Source organism: Lytechinus pictus, chromosome 6 (assembly GCF_037042905.1).
Source record: "Lytechinus pictus isolate F3 Inbred chromosome 6, Lp3.0, whole genome shotgun sequence".
Lineage (NCBI taxonomy): Eukaryota > Metazoa > Echinodermata > Echinoidea > Temnopleuroida > Toxopneustidae > Lytechinus > Lytechinus pictus.
Genome location: NC_087250.1, coordinates 11,413,810 through 11,432,038, shown reverse-complemented (window position 1 = coordinate 11,432,038; position 18,229 = coordinate 11,413,810). Strand labels below are relative to the sequence as shown.

Below are 18,229 nucleotides of genomic sequence, written 5' to 3'. Positions count from 1 at the left end.
ACCTAGTTTTTTTTTAATCATAGTTTCAATGTTTGTTTCCAAGCCTTTTACGAAGAAAAAAAAACAATAAATTTTTGACTTTCATTACTGAATTATATCATGAAAAATCTGAATTCATCTTGGCCTATATTTGTTTGTACACAAAAATCTGAAATTCTCAGTTCTGAGATTCGCACGAGGTCGAAAGAAGTCACGTACGTAATATGGTTTGAGAAGATACATGCGCAAGTCTATTAAAACAAAATCCAGATAGCCTTGAGAATGGCATTCCAAATTTAGAACTAGGAAGAATTTTTCAGCCAAATACACTAGCTTGGCCAGGGCGGTGCCAATCAATGCAATTTTAATATTTTGACAACTTAATTTGTTTTCAATAAATGCTGACCCCTCCCCGGAAATCAAAGAGGTAAATAAAATAAGCTTTAATTATCCACCTCTATGATTGATCCATATCCTTGAAGATTCTGGGAAAGGTGAGATAGAAGCTTCATTGTAACCCCCTCCAGGCCTCTCTCTCCGATCACCACCCCCCCCCCCCTTCACAACCCCAGCAAGCAGCTGCCACGCATGCGTACCATAGACGAAAACGCTAGCCGTGGTGTACGTGTATACGTAGTACGGTACTGGTGTCACGCAAAAGTTAATTTACAAATCGCTAATCGCCTGCTGGCCTCGACATAACAGTTAACACCACGGAAAGGAAAGAAATGAAGAAGGTTCTAATCGGATGGTTGTATTCTAAAGGTGAGTCGAGCTGTAGGCAAGACTTCCAATATTGAAAAAAGAAATATGCGAACGGTATTCTGATAATCTACCGTACAAATTGATGATTCGTAGTTTGAAGTACCAACACGAAAATCTATATATGGGAACCACACATTGTTCCCCATCATGACAATTGACATTTGCTTCATTTATGAAAGGGGTCCCATGTCTGTGCACCTAACCTTTTAAGTTAAGATTTAACAACATGGGTTTATTTTATTTCAGAAAATCTTCAAGTTGATAATGTTCCCTAGAATCCAAGATTTAGATAAATTCCAGTTGTGGGAACGATCTCAAAAAAGACAAAATGAATTTAAGGACGTTCCACAGTTAAAGTGAAATCCATGTCATTTTCACCAAACTTTGCACATAGATACTTTTAAACCTTAATATTTGAAATATGCAAAAATTTACATAGGTCCATGTGCTTGATTTTTTGCTATAGAGCTTCAAAGTTCACCCAAATTGATGTTTTTAAGAATTGCGCATTCAAAAGATTTTGCATTTTTAGACCTCGCAAGAATACTACAATGAGTTTAAACCTCTATTACTCAGTCAAAATACATGAAAAAAACTTCAAATTTTGCAAGAGAATTAATAATTGTATCGTTAGAATAGAGAATCTAATTATTGTGCTATGTGTTTGCAACTTTAAGTCTAACAGCACAGTCAGTTCTTAAAAATGGCGTAAAAGATGACAAAAACCCAATCTAAAAAATGTGAAATTTCAATAACAGACTACAAAAGTACAATAAATGCTGCACTTTATTCAAAATCCATGTCATTTTCACCAAAATTTGCAAAGTTGTAGAGGAAGCTATACTTAAGAGGTACAAACATTAAAAAATAGGGGTTCATGTGCTTGTTTTCAAACTATCAGCATTTTTATTAGAGCAAACGTGCTTTTTAAAACACCAAAAATGCGCCAAATGCTTTGTATCTATGTGAAGAAAAATCAAAACCACTCTACCATTTATTCAAACTCGGGGTCATTTATCCTTTTTCATATTAGAAGGATACACAAGAATAATATTTCATATATGTATACATCATATTGGTAATAATATCATTATGTGAGAAGTGAGATTTTTTATTAATAGAGTCAATGGCGACAATAGTCAAATATGACTAATCGCCACTCAAACCAAATTAAGAAGAAGAAGAAGAAGTCATATTCGTGATTCTTGGCAGTACTGCAGAGTAAAGTATTTTGAAATTGTAGAGAAATTTTTTTAAATGGTCCATGGAATAATTCCATTTTTTTAGCTTCATAAAATAATGCATCGGATCTGCAGTTAGGAAGCAGATGATGAGAAAAATCAGCTCATACCCACATCTAATTAATCACCTGTTCATCCATTGTGACGTCAGCGCGCGGAGTGTTAAATATGCGCAGATCATAATGCGCACAAACATAACTGTGGAACGTCCTTAATATAATGATCACCAAAGTGTCTGTTTGTAATTGTATGAATAAAAAATATGTGCCCAAAGATTCTGGAAGAAATTGTGTAATTGCTGAGAAATAAGCAAAATAAGCGCGGATTCGGTCACTTCCGTCGGGTCTTTATTCCAGCAATAATAATACACTGTCCCACGTGCGCTTATCTGTGTTGGTGATCTTCAGTGTGAACATTTTTCAGCGTAGATTTCAAGATTTCACAAAGTTCAGTTTATGTAACTGTACCAGATCTAGATCCTCGATGATATACTGACAATTAAGCCTGGCTTACAGACTTTCTCATGAAATCAGTGTCTACTGCAACTACTGGCATTTCTCTTTAATCTTATGTCATGAGTAAGGGCAGAAATTCTAATTTTTGAGAGAAAAATACTTAATAGATTTCTTAGTAGCATTACATTTATTAGACCCTGACCCACTCTAGGCGACACCCCAATACTTACCCGTGTTAATAAACTGGGACTCCACTCACGCACATTTGGGCCGCCCTAGCTTGGAACTAAGCATCAATATCAATTTAAAATATATATCTACAAGTTATGTATAACCTATTTACTACTTTGATAATGTTTAATCGGTACTCACCAGTTCTTTTGATGTATTTTCTCAAGAATTCCCACGGATTTGTCCCAAATCTTGCGACAAACCACGTCGCGGTAGACAGCTGTACATTCTTTTTTATTTATAAATAGAGCGCCCCTTACGATAGTTGTTAAGAACGCGGCCAAATTGTTAGGTTTTTTGCACTGTGTCCAAGGCGTTTTTATTTTGTTTTATTTTTTATTTTTTAATAAATATTTTGCTAAATAGCGATTTTTACGTCAAATATTAAATTCATATCACAAAATATTTTTAATTGTAGAAATATATATAAAATCATGCAATTATTTATTCTATATATATTTTATAATAAAATTTATAATTGTTGCGGTCTTTAAAAAAGGATAGTCGATCGATCAGGTGATGACTACTCGTATCACGTGATCTGAAAATCAGCTTCGTACCGCTTTGATCGCACTCGACGGGACCGGACTGACTGCCAAGAAAAGATCGAAAAAGGACTCAATTGTAAGTTTCCCTTTATTTTATAACATTTAAAGTATGAGTAGGATTATAGTTAATGGGTAATTTTTTAATAAATGCTAAACAAATGAGGACAAAGCTTGCATTTTTCGAGTAATAATCACTAATATCATAAAAATACTTGGGTGCAGGACTTCTAACCTGTTTTTAACGCATTGTCGCCTATGAGGTCCATACATGTTAATGTTTGGACCTCATTGGTACTAGGAGTGCCCTGACCTAAGACTTTCTCTGAAAAACTTGGCCAGTCATGTTTTGAAAAACAATGGTGCCTCATGTCTGTGCACCCATGCACGCACTCTACACGCGATTCTGGGATTTGATGAGAGGCTGCGTTTCGAGGCCGGCGTCACATGAATATGAATTGCCTGAAATTCATTGTTTTTTTTTTCAATTTCACCATTGTGTTGCAAGTCAGATTTTTGTCTCACCTGCATAGCAGAGTGAGACTATAGGCGCCGCTTTTCCGACGGCGGCGGCGACGGCGACGGCGACGGCGGCGGCGGCGGCGGCGTCAACACCAAATCTTAACCTGAGGTTAAATTTTTGAAATGACAGCATAACTTAGAAAGTATATGGACCTAGTTCATGAAACTTGGCCATAAGGTTAATCAAGTATTACTGAACATCCTGCCTGAGTTTCATGTCACATGACCAAGGTCAAAGGTCATTTAGGGTCAATGAACTTAGACCATGTTGGGGGAATCAACATCAAAATCTTAACCCAAGGTTAAGTTTTTGAAATGTCATCATAACTTAGAAAATATATGGACCTAGTTCATGAAACTTATACATAAGGTTAATCAAGTATCACTGAACATCCTGCATGAGTTTCACGTCACATGACCAAGGTCAAAGGTCATTTAGGGTCAATGAACTTTGGCCGAATTGGGGGTATCTGTTGAATTACCATCATAACTTTGAAAGTTTATGGATCTGATTCATGAAACTTGGACATAATAGTAATCAAGTATTACTGAACATCCTGTGCAAGTTTCAGGTCACATGATCAAGGTCAAAGGTCATTTAGGGTCAATGAACTTTGGCCAAATTGGGGTATTTGTTGAATTACAGCCATAAATTTGAAAGTGTGTTGGTCTAGTTCATAAAACTTGGACATAAGAGTAATCAAGTATCACTGAACATCCTGTGCGAGTTTTAGGTCACATGATCAAGGTCAAAGGTCATGTAAGGTCAAAGAACTTTGGCCACGTTGGGGGTATTTGTTGAATTGCCATCATATCTCTATAAGTGTATTGGTCTAGTTCATAAAATGTGGAAATAAGAGTAACCAAGTATCACTGAACATCTTGTGCGAGTTATAGTAGTTTTCAAAATCAGCACTGCTGCTATATTGAATTGCGTGATGCAGGTGAGACGGCCAGAGGCATTCCACTTGTTTATTTAATATCTTTCTATGTATTGCAGTGTGAAATTTGTGTGCATTGTGCATCTTTGTCTAGAATGGCGCAGATACGCGTGTGCGCAGACAAGGGGGACTGCGTGGACTTGGAGGACCTTTTTTTTTTCAATTCATCTATTTTCACTTGATAAAAATACATGTAGGCCTATACAGGTAAATAAGAAATTACATAATGGCAAGAAAGAACAATACAAAGTTAATGGAAATGATAATGAGTAAAATAATGCACAAAACGGGCTTTGAATGTGAACTGGCACTAAAGACCTGTTGGATCTTAGAAGTTCCAGCCCAGTAAAGGAAGAAAGAGAAGGGCTGCAAAATAGAACATACAAAGACAAAAACAAAACATTGGAAAAAACAAGCATTAACAAAGTGGAAATGAAGTTTTGCCTTTCTAGAAAAAATGATAGATAAAACTAAAAGGTAAAGGACTAGCATGTGTGGAGAGTCACAGAAAATTGAAATTAGTGAGAAGAAGTGTAGGAGAAGACAAATATAGACATTATTAGTCACGTTTGTTAGGATCTTATAAGCGAATCATGCTTATAGTGTAACTCGCCGGGTAAGTTCGTGTAAAAGTGTTCTATTGCAAATATAATGTACGAGTGCACAGTGAATGGGGAGTTTATGCGAAAAAATCACTTCAGTACAAAATATTCACGCACAAACACTCTGTATGTTTCCTTTTCCAACTACTTAAGTTTTTCTTTTGGGGTGGGGGGTTGTTGTCCGTTCTAAAAAAACACATCTTTCTCATCACAAAATAAAAGAGATTTAATACATATAATAACCTGGTAAAAACTGCAGCATATTTTTCATTTAGAGCAAGTCATAGGCGATGGTACCAAACAACACAGAGGCAGTGCGCGCACACACTGGACACATTTTCAATAAGCTAGGGAGCGAGTTACACTATAGCAGGATTTTACAGTTTAAGACCGTAACACACGTTGCAGTTACTTAGTTGTTATTGAGTGGGAACGTGGTTAACCAAATTCCTTAGTACTAAAGTTGAAAACTATTACCGTAAGGGATGAACTGTTTTTAAGTGTAGGGGGAAGAGAGTTCCATAATTTGGAACCGGAACACATTGTAGTGATTTTAATAGAAGTAGTACGGACGGAGGGCATATGTGAAAATTGAGTTGACTACGGGTTTGGTGGGAATGGGAAGTAGTATTGAGACAAAAAATATCTGCTTATTGATTCAGGAATTATCTTTTTTCTTTTTGTGACTTGAGTACATTTATGATCCAAGGGAAAATTTAGGTCAAATACACTCAGAAGTTTTAATCTTTTAAAAAGGACACTAGTGTGGGCATTAAAATGAAGTTTTACATATTATTCTCATGGCTGTTTCTGTAATTTAAATAATCTTATCTTTAGGTTATTATTAGCTGCAGTGGCCTATACAACATTGCAATAAAATAGGTTAAATATTGATAAACCATTGGATAATAAAGTTTGAGTACTATGTTTTGTGGAAGGAAATTAAATTTTTTTATTGCATGTATATTTCTTCAAATAACCTAACATAAATAATTAAAATGATTGGACCAGGAGAGTTTATTGTCAAGTTGGATGCCAAGAAATTTTGTATAAGATGTATGTTAAATTTTCTTACTGTTGAGATACATTTTAACGTTATTGGATTGAATTGGCGATTTGAAAATATCTTTGATGTTTTAGAAATCATACCTCGGGTGATGGCTCGTGTACGCTGGACTGATACACTTCACTACCGCTACACTACCATCATCAGGGTCAATCCATAGGAATTATCGATTCATTAAGGTGTGGGTTTTAGGAGGGTGGTAGATGTACATGTGTAGTAAAACAATCATGAATTTACCAGGAATCTTTGTAGATCTATGTAGATCTAGACCTTCTTTAGACCATTCATTCAATGAATAAGGTTATGATTAGATTGATATAGCTGTTTCGGAGGAGTTTTAAAAAGTTTTCTTATTTCTGTTGTCCTCCTCCAACACAGACGGATGACTGCCATAGGGCTTGTGATGGTGGAGGTTCGCATGACGCTTAACTACAGCATCTATGGAGAAAAAGGGTGCGCTAGCGCACTCTCTTTGATAACTGCTTAATTCCCCCTTTTGTTGAGCGAAAAAGGGTGCAAGAATTCAAAACAAATAATGCTTAATATAATCAGCTTATCACCTTTCCAAAATATATGCTGGAAAATAGAGAATTTTGATGAAAAACACAAATGGTCAGGTTTTTTCTTTGATCGGTGGTCGTCATGTTTATACAATGTTATACAGCTTAAGCGTACATGTATGAACGCACCAGTAAATCACGTCAGTGTTACCACTTTCTAACCATGAATTGCGATTTTTTATTAGGTGAAAGGGCGGTAAGACAAGTTCTAATATTCAAACTGTCATAGTTTTGTCTCGCCTGCATAGCAGAGCGAGACTATAGGCGCCGCTTTTCTGACGGCGGCGGCGTCAACATCAAATCTTAACCAAAGGTTAAGTTTTAGAAATGACATCATAACTTAAAAAGTATATGGACCTAGTTCATGAAACTTGGACATAAGGTTAATCAAGTATTAGTGAACATCCTGCCTGAGTTTCAGGTCACATGACCAAAGTCAAAGGTCATTTAGGGTCAATGAACTTTGACCATGTTGGGAGAATTATTTTCAAAATCTTAACCAAAGGTTAAGTTTTAGAAATGACATCATAACTTAAAAAGTATATGGACCTAGTTCATGAAACTTGGACATAAGGTTAATCAAGTATTAGTGAACATCCTGCCTGCGTTTCAGGTCACATGACCAAGGTCAAAGGTCATTTAGGGTCAATGAACTTTGGCCAAGTTGGGGGTATTTGTTGAATTACCATCATAACTTTGAAAATTCATAGATCTAGTTCATGAAACTTGGACATTAGGTTAATTAAGTCCCACTGAATATCCTGTGCGAGTTTCAGGTCAAATGACCATGGTCAATGGTCATTTAAGGTCATTGAACTTTGGCCGTGTTGGGGGTATTTGTTAAATTACCATCCTAACTCTGAAAGTTTATGGATCTAGTTCATAAAACTTGAGATATAAGAGTAATCAAGTATCACTGAACATCCCCTGTGAGTTTCAGGTCACAAAACTAAGGTCAAAGGTCAGTTAAGGTCAATAAACTGAGGCCATGTTGGGGTAATTGTTGAATTGCCATCATAACTTTGAAAGTTTATAGATAGAGTGAATGAAATGTGGACATGGGTGTAGTTAAGTCACCGTTCAAATGTCATTTATGGTCAATGAACGTGATATTATGTCATTATATGAATGGTGTTTTTGTGAATGATTATTTTATAGTAGTTTTCAAAGTTAGCACTGCTGCAATATTAAAATCGCGTAATGCAGGCGAGACTGCCAGAGGCGTTCCACTTGTTATCATTTGCATAGCTTTGTATCCCGTCCTCTTCCCATCATAATACATCTCAAAGCTGATCAACTTGACAAATCAATTTTCATTTCTTCTTTACCTTTTTTGCAGAAATCTCTTGAGCAGTAGATTTTGTAAGATGCATCAATCTAGAGACTGATATATTAGGGATGAACTTTTCTTGCAGTGAACTACAATTCATCCACAGAGAACCTTGACCTTACTGCTCTTCCGAGTGTGTACATAGTCCACCCAGTAGTGGGTCTTAGTCCTTGGTAAGTACTTCTTCAATAGACCTGGGCCGGAAACACAAAAGTTAGCGGTTAATAATAACAATTCTGATTGGTTCCTAGTCATTCAACTGAGCAAAATGTGCATCCAAGGATGATCTTGATAGGCCGCTTCATTTAGCAATTAATCACTGATTTTTTTGGTTCAGGGCCTTGGTGGGTGTTTTATAAAGATGTTCTTAAGTTAAAGTAATGCATGACATAAGACTGGAACATGTTCTTAGGTAGAAAGTCAACTACGTAAGAATATATCACATAGCTCAAGAAAGGGTCACCAGTTTAGCTTAAAGTCTTTCGCAACTTACGAATAGCATTATGAAACACCCATCTTATTATGGTTATTTTTTATCATACTTTTTTAACCTTTGCTGTACCAGGGCGGTATTCGATATCCATTTTATTTCTTGGAAAAAATGGATAAGATCTCATGATCTCCCATATCTAGAGATATAGGTAACATAATTTTGTCTGTATGGACATATCCAGGGCATTTCTAATTATTGGTGTGCTGTGCTAATGCCCTTGTTGCTTTGAAGAAAAGATGAATTTGTAAACTTGTAATAAGGTAGGGTCTGTTTATTCCTCTGCTGCATCAATTTCTATCAAATTCTAAGTGAATTGGTTCCAAATATTGGAATGGATAATATCATTGACACAAATACTCAAATATTATTCCCTTGGGATATTTAAAAACTTTTCTGTACTAATATTATCAGGATTCGAAATGATGCAAAAAGCTTAGACATTAGGAATATATTTTTTTCCAAAGAAATTCCTATAATGATGCATTATATTGTTGAAGCAATTTGTCTAAAGACAAGGTTTTCTGCAGGGCACCGTTTTTTTCCCTGTAGATCTCTTTTTTTGCATTTTGTATCTATTGTCGGACTAATCTGTGTTATTATGATTTTATTAACAAGGCTAAAGATATTATTCATTGAGGATAATGATACTTGGAATGGATATGGTGATCACAACCTTTCCTGTGCTACTGCTACATTTCATCAGGTGATACGGAAAACATCGCAAGTGGAGGTCGCCCGGCAAGCCGTCTCGACTGCAGGGTGTACATGTATATACCACCACTCGCAATGTCTTCTATATCACCTGATGAAGTGTAGCCGTAGCACACGAAACGTTGTGATCACAATATCCTTGTTGACCACCCATTGCGATAAAAAACACGAATATTTGCAAGTGACTTTAGTCCTGAAATATGCTTTTCACACTGCACTTTTTGTCCTAAATTGGTGGGGCTAAGGGGGGGTCTTAGCCCCACCAATTTCCCGGGGTTAAGCTTAGCCCACTTTGTTTTGACACTACGTTTTAGCAAAGTGGGCTAGCACGGTAAATAGTACAGTACTATCTGGCCCTGCAAAAAAGCAGGGTTAGCCGGCTTATTGTGGTGCTAGCACCACAATTGCTGTGCTAAGAGATGCAGTGTGAAACGAAACAGGGCTAAGCAATAGCCAATCACAGAAGTCGAAATTGCACGTTAATCGCGCTCTGTATGGTAAAATCATCGATATTTATGAGCTGTGTGATTGCCCGGGGTTAAGGCCTTAACCGCGGCTAAGCAATAGTACGGGGTTAAGAAAGACAGTGTGAATCGAAAAAAGGATAGTATGGGGTTAAGGATAGTCCGGGGTTAAGGATAGTATGGGTTTAAGGAAATGCAGTGTGAAAAGCATAAAAATGAACATAATAGTACAGATTAAATGAAATAAGATTAAGAAAATAAACAGATGTAGGTGAAGCTGTCAAGATATTAACATACGCTGTGTATTTTGTTTGTCTTTTCTGCAGATTGGAATCTGATTGCAGCTGAACTACAGGTACATCTTTTCCTGTTATGAATGCTTTTGATGATCATTACTATCAGCAAACTTATCTATGGTAACCTCTCCGCAACATTCCAGCCAAAAAGAATTGCCGAGTGCCCCAACAGTTTCCCTCAGTCCTTCAACGGATCGCAGAAATCTCAGACAAAAATTTCCTTCGTTGCCGAATGCGCATATAGAAAACGTAGTGTGTTGATAACAATCAACTCTGTACAGGTATTACAGTCTAGTGAGTGAGCCAGGCATCCTTGCCACACTGCTGGTGCAGAATATTGAATAATTACAACCAACGGCAGCTTGTATACCATTTAAAACTACAATTCTTTATGAAATAGTCATTTTGATTTGAAGAATGTAGCAATTCACAAAGAAATGTGAAACGTTCAGTACTATGGTATTGCCAATTTGCATTTGTATCGCTTGTTTACGTGTAATATGGTACTATTGAGAATAATCTGCTAATTAATTGCCATTGAATATTGCTTTTATTGTGCCCTTTATAAATTTTGACATTGTTTTGTATACAGCTGTATACCATTTTGAAGAAAGTACATACACTTTGCATTACGGGTCAATCATGATTATAACGCGTAGTAGCAATACCAAACCAACTGTTACAGGAACTTCAAGGGTAAAGCGCAAGTCCATCCACAAGTCTGTTTGCCCTTGCTGTCGCGAACCTGACGTGAAGGCCACTCCGAAAAAGCCAAAGGTTGTTAGAAAAGTTAAGAAGAGATCTTCTCATTGCAGTGTTTGTGGGGTGGATTTTTCTATTCACACTAACCTGAAGAGGCATAAGAGAGTCCATACAGGTGAGAAGCCATTCCCTTGCCAACAATGCCAGAAGAAATTTACCAACGAGGCCAACAGGACAAGACACGAAAACGGCCACGCGGGACTGAAGCCATTTAAATGCGACGAGTGCGGGAAAACATTTTCCCGCAAGGAAGGGCTGGCAAACCACGAGAGGATTCATTCCAATTCCCGACCTTACGCGTGCAAGTATTGCCCAAGGACTTTCCGGCATAGGTCCCACGTGTGTGCCCATGAACGCTTTCACACGGGTTTCCGTCCGTTTAAGTGCGAGCAGTGCGGTAAGTCCTTCACACAGAATGCGGACCTGAAGGCGCACATGCGCGTCCATACTGGGGAACGACCTTTCCCGTGCTCTGTCTGTAACAAGTCGTTCACGAGACGACCGATTCTGATTCGGCACCAGCTTATCCACACAGGCCTCCGTCCATACCACTGCAAGGAATGCGGGAAGACGTTCCTCCAAGATACGCACCTGAAACGCCACGCCATCATCCACACGAAGGAGAAACCTTTCCAGTGCGAGCAGTGCGGGATGCGCTTCAACGTCAAGTCCAACCTCCGTGCCCACGAACGCCTCCACCTGGGGTTAAAGTTCACCTGCGACATATGCGGGAAGGAGCTTCAGCATCGTGCGTCCCTCATCCAGCACCGGCGCCTGCACACTGGGGAGCGTCCCTTCGCCTGTAACTACTGCATGAAGACGTTCAACTCCAGCACTCGCCTCAAGCAACATGTCCGGCTGCATACTGGCAGCAAACCATATGCCTGTGACATCTGCGGGAAAGCATTCCGTACTAGCAGTGATCGGGTGGTTCACAAGCGTATACACAGTGGCGAGAGACCATTCTTGTGTAGTGGATGTGGAAAAGGCTTCATCAAAACCAGTGCGCTCACAAAACATAAGAAATTCCAATGCGATGGAGTTTGATCGTAATGTATGTGTGCTTTAAAGGAGAATGAAACCCTGGGAACAAGTTTAAAAGTTTGAGGAATAAAGAACAAATAATACAGTTATGAACATTTCAGTGTTGACGTCCCTGATGATGTGGACATCGTCCCATTGGCAGCGTGTCCTGATTGTGTGACGTTACACTTGTACAACTCCCCAATTAATTTTCTGCATATTTTACCTCAATCGCCAGTTTGGTCAAGTCTGTTTCTAGATATGGATCCCTGTATCACAAAGCTTAGCAATCATCGTAGATTATTTTTCTGCGATTAATTGCATTTACTACAGTGTACAATCAATGGTGAAAATCAGGTGTACGATTAATTTTAACCTTTGTGTTACGGGACCCAGTGTTTACTATCATGGAGGGACATCATGAGAGGTTTCAAATCATATCGTGGAATGACGAAGAAATTAAAAAAATGAGCAAAGGTTAATGTTGTGGAGCGTATTTTCTGTGTACAAAGGGGAGAGTTGTACTTTGCTATCCCAAATCTTGGTCGCATTGCCATTGGGAGGATCTCCATCGCATTAGTGATTATGAAATTTAAATGTGCAGAACTTTCTTATACCGTAAGTCCAATTGTTCTCAAACTTTTACTTACGTTATTCTTTGATTTTTTTTTCATGCAAGTTAAGGTTGTTTGTTGGGTTTCATTCTCCTGGGTGCTGTTGCGTAGACTTGTAATGATAACAAATACACAATTTCTATATCAAATTTACCATCAGCCAATCATATTGCATGATTTCAGTAGCCTTTAACAATTACTGCAAGTATGTTTTGTAACAAGTTTTATGAAACAGGGTCCTGGGTCTCATTTCATAAGGATTAGTTATGATAACACATGAACAGTTTCTATAACCAATTTACCATCAGCCAATCAGATCGTTTGATTTCAGTAGCTTTTAACTGTTATGTCAAATTTGTATATTCTACAAGATTTATGAAATGGGTCCCGTGGTGTGCAATCAATTTCCAACAATGACAATCTCTGTTCAGGAAATAATTGATTTTTAGTCGGCCTAAAAAATAAAAGTAATACATGTATCTACATGTATATATCTAAAAATTGTGATTGAGACAAAGTCACCTCTAGCCGCCCCCTCCCACCAGAAAATATTTCAAGTGTTCAAGTTGTGCCATGTTTTAGATATTTAATTGTGGAGTCAGGTGATAAAATGTTACATTCAATATAGTTTGTTCTTGTGGGCTCACCGAACATTTATAGCGTTGTTGTCTACATTCAACTCTCAGCATGAAGGAGTGCGTTTTCCGGTGGGCTTCACTTTTAAGCACAACTGTACATATACATCTTCAGGAAAGAAGTTTTACCCATTGAAAGCAACTAAAGCATTTTGAGAGGAATGATACCTTTTTAGCTGCTTGGTACATGCCATTAATTTATTGTTGTTTGCGATATGAATGCATTGTGTAGTAAATCAGTGTGTTATCATTTGCAGTTACAAACATAACAAGACAGGTTATTTTCATTCGGTCCAATGCCAACTCGTCCGATTGCCAACTCATCTTCTATCATTTGGTCTACCATCAGTTCGTCCAATATCCACATTCTCTAATTGCCATTTTGTGCCATTTCGTCCACTCACCATTTGGTCTAATAACCAGTCGGTCTAATATTCAATTAGTCCATATACCATTTGGTCTAATTAGCCAAAGTGTTATTTGGGTAAAATGAATGAAAATAGAATGAATATTAGACCAAATGGTTATAAGACGAGCTGGTGATTAGATGAAGTGACAATTGGACCAAATGGTTGTTAGACAAAATGTAGGTGGACAGAATGGCATTAAACTAAATGAAGTTAGACCATGTGGTGAGTGGACGAGTTGGCAGTGGACGAATTGGCAATTTACCAACAAGACTGCACTGCTGAGCATGTTGCATTATGGGTTAGAAACCAGGCCAGACTTCAGCAGTCGAGCCTTCTGGTTCGCATTTGCTTTAATAACTCAGAAATTCCATATTTTTTTGGACGAAATGAGTCTTGTTTGCAAACCCTGTAGTGTTATTAAAAAAATCATGAAAAGGTGGAAAAAGCAAGTATTTTGGTGCAGATTACATAGCTCATTATGGAATAAGTGATTAATGACTCTAGGTAGATAAATCTCATTATGATCATGTATTATTGTTATTATTGCTAATTATTACCATAATTGCCATTCATTATTTTCATGGTCATAGAGAAAATAATTGACTTACTATTTTGTACTATTACATATAAATGTATGCGTGTCAGTACTTCAGATTGTGTGATGTTACTTGTACTGCTCAACTATTCTGTTCGATGTACTACAAATGATATAGTACTATTGATTAGCGACATTGATATGTTCATTCAGTTGTTACGTATGAAAGATGCAGTTTTAAGGTTTCAATAGACCAGTTCGGAGTTACCGCATGGCATGGGCAATTTTGGTCAAATGACCTTTCATTTCTTTCATTATGATAAGCAGATTTCAAAGCAAGATATTATGTAAGCATGCCTTACGTAGCAGGATGAAGAAATGGAATAGACCAAGTGACTAGAATAGCACACCAATTAACACTACATGAAGGTATTTGTTGCATTTCTGCTATGAATGCATTAGAATGTTGCTATAAAAATGTACTTGGCCAACTGTGAAATACCAGTCGCTAGTGGGGACGCATTGTTGTTTTTTGTGGATCTGATGAAAAACACAAAAAAAAATATGAATAATCAAGACTTCAAAGTTGGTGCTTATCTCATTAAATATTAAATTACCATGTCACTTTAATAGTACGAATGACCTTCTTCTGATCATGCACAGAGTGGAACTCGGAACTGGCTTGTTGTGATGCCATTTAAAGTCAAGTACTTTTTAAGAAAGGAGTAATATTGGATGATAAATGAATACAACAATACCATTTTTGCAGAAGTTCAAAATGCAACGGGTGAACTTCAGCCTTTGACGGTGCTCTGCGATGCTGCTGGTTTTGTGGGAAAAATATAAAGGGAATTTTTTTAAAGGGAAATATTTTCCATTCAATTTGAAAACAAAGCATGGATAATATTAAGCACAGGAAAAAATTACCAAAGCCATTCTTTTAATGTGTCCTGAATATCTTTGCTAAGTATTGTTTGATAAAAGTTTTAAACTGTCAGTTTGTGATGAGAAAATAAGAAGTCTTATTGTAAATTGTTTTTATTGTAATTGCTTTGCTTGAATTTAATAACCAGACGATTGCATAGTCTTCATCCTGTAAAGTTCTTACATAGCAGCCTTTACCATATGAGTCGAAAAGTAAAGATCCGGGGCCCCGTCTTACAAAGAGTTGCAATTGGTCCAATCAACCACAACTATGGAAAGCCAGCAATGTCAACATCTAAAATACATGTTTGTTTAAAATGTTTTCTAAATATGATGTATATTTTTTAAATGTCAGTATGCTTCTCTTTGTTTACAAAGGACATTGTTCAGATTTCCTGAAGAAAAAAAAAATGACATGAATGGATTTCCATATACTTGAGGTTGATCGGATCAATCGTAACTCTTTGTAATACGGGGGCCCAGGGCCCCATTGCAGAGTAAATTTGCCAACCAATGGTAGCTACCATTGTAACAATGCAAATCGACCAATCAGAATCAAGGATTTCAGGGAAGTTACCATTGGATGGAAAAGTTATAATAATGGTAACTTTTATGCAATGGGACCCATGGGGAAAAAACAAATAACACAGGGCTTGGGGCGAATGATATGCACAACTCAGTGACTAGCAAATGAGTCAGTCGATGGTGTCCATCACTAACTATTTCTTTTGTTTTTTTTATTGTTTGAATTGTACAATATTTCCTTTTTTACAGATTTGACAATGAGGACAAACTTGACTGAAACATATAGTATAAAAAAAAAAGCTAATTCCACATGTTCAGGGAGAAATTAACCATTGTTTCACTTGACAATGAGAAGAAAATTCGAATATTTCACGTTTCATATAACAAAATACAAAAGAAATAATGAGTGGATGACGTCATTAGTCTCCTCATTTGCATACCGACCAGGATATGTGCATTATGCATATAACTGTTTTGTGAAATTAAGCGAAACTTTAAAATGTCATAACTTTCTTATTTTACATCCGATTTTGATGAAATTTTCAGTGTCATGCTAGTTTGATTTTTTTCTTTTTATTCAAATCAGCTTTTTATTGGGAGTGGACTTGTCTTTTTAATTATGTTTGTCATAATTTTGTTGTGTATTTGCAACCCTCTATGATATATGATATTTAAAGTAGGACTAGTGGAAAAATGGGAAAAGAGAGAGAAGTGGGAAGGAATAAAATAAATAAGCATGTCAGAATGGGAGGTCTGTTCCATGTACATGTAATCCTCCCATTGTTCAATGGTGAAAGAATATGACGTCACTTTTAGGCTGTCTTCCCCCCGGCCCCCCCTCCCTTCCATGCCCTTGAAAATATCATAGCGCCACCCAGGCTGCTCCCGACGTAGCTTTGTCATTAGAAACCAACAATTAGAGCAAGTAATTACCATGATTGGTTGCTGCCTCGCCCACTCTTCTACACTGTGCACTCTCGATCTCATGAGCAACAATCGGTCTAAACTTGATTGACATTGTAGGCCTATGTTTAGGGTTCCATGACATTTGCTCTGTTGTTCCGATGGAAATCTGCACGTTAAATTACAGTAGTTGCAGTAAAACACTAATTTCGTGAGAAAGTCTGTAAAACCAAGGTTAAGTATGACTATATCATCGTGGATCTAGATCTGGTACAGTTACATAAACTGAACTTTGTGAAATCATAAAATCTAAGCTGAAATACAATCACACTGAAGATCGCCAACACAGATAGGCACACGTGGGACAGTGTATTATTATTGCTGGAATAAAGACCCGACGGAAGTGACCGAATCCGCGCTTATTTTGCTTATTTCTCAGCAATTACACAATTTCTTCCAGAATCCTTTGGCACATATTTTTTATTCATACAAACAGACACTTGGGTGGTCATTATATTAGATTCTGTAAAAAGTCATTTTGAGATCGTTACCAAAACTGGAATCTACCTTTAAGCCAAACATAAAGTCTCACCTACAAAACTAAATAAACCTTAAAGGACAAGTCTACCCCAACAAAAAGTTGATTTTAATAAAAAGAGAAAAATCCAACAAGCATAACACTGAAAATTTCATCAAATCGGATGTAAAATAAGAAAGTTATAAAATTTTTAAGTTTCGCTTAATTTCACTAAACAGTTATATGCACATCCTGGTCGGTATGCTAATGAGGAGACTGATGACGTCATCCACTCACTATTTCCTTTGTATTTTATTATATGAAATATTCTAATTTTCTCCTCATTGTCCTGTGAATTCAGTAAAGTTTTATTCCTACCTGAATATGTGGCATTACAGTTGTTATCATGCATATTTCATTGTTCAGTTAAGTTTGTCCTTGATGTCAAATTGGTAAAAATTGAAATATTGTATAATTCAAACAATAAAAAACAAAAGAAATAGTGAGTGAAGGACATCATCGACTCTTTCATTTGCATGTCACTGAGTTGTTCATATAACTGTATTGTGAAAAATAAGCGAGATTTTAAAATGTCATAACTTTCTTATTTTACATCCGATTTTGATCAAATTTTCAGCATTATGCTTGTTTGATTTTTTTCTATTTATTCGAATTGACATCTTTCTGGGGTGGACTTGACCTTTAATGCTCTACCTTTTTCTGAACCGAAAACTCCATTGCAATTCTAACTCTAACCCTATGCCCTCTGAGATGTTAAGGCCGGAGCAAATGTAGCTAATGTCGTGTCACCGTATTTAGATTATGCCTAATATTGAATGTTTGATCATTTGTTGACGTTTGTTACCCTTTTTTATCTGGATGTTGTTTTGTTATTATGTACAGTATATTACTGTCAGAATCATTTGAAATAAATATTGTGTTAATTGGAAGGAAGTTTGATAGTTGGATACAAAACGTTTTTATTGTCTCAGAGTATTCGCATTAACTTTGCTTATAAATTGAGTGATTTCAAGTTCAGTGTTGACGTAATGTTTGGTGTTAAGTCAATATTTTTCAAATGAGCATAGCACCAAACATAGGCCTTCAATGAAGTTGGTCCAGAAAAGTCACACAGGTGTTGAGCTTTCAATATTCTTATCTTGCGCCCAATGCATAAAAG

The 18,229-nt window shown here is 36.9% G+C and overlaps 1 protein-coding gene across 1 annotated transcript; it reads left to right on the top strand.

The window, feature by feature from the left end:
* Window positions 1-576: 576 nt before the first annotated feature.
* Window positions 577-18,003, top strand: LOC129263820 (zinc finger protein 501-like). The gene is made up of 3 exons (XM_064100893.1): window positions 577-744; window positions 8,247-8,410; window positions 10,232-18,003. Exon 3 carries the CDS (start codon window positions 10,844-10,846, stop codon window positions 12,008-12,010), a length of 1,167 nt encoding a protein of 388 aa, XP_063956963.1. The 5' UTR covers window positions 577-744; window positions 8,247-8,410; window positions 10,232-10,843; the 3' UTR covers window positions 12,011-18,003.
* Window positions 18,004-18,229: the final 226 nt, after the last annotated feature.

Bases quoted from the DNA above. Each gene is read 5' to 3' on its own strand.
- LOC129263820 (XM_064100893.1), top strand. From the start codon at position 10,844: ATGATTATAACGCGTAGTAGCAATACCAAACCAACTGTTACAGGAACT.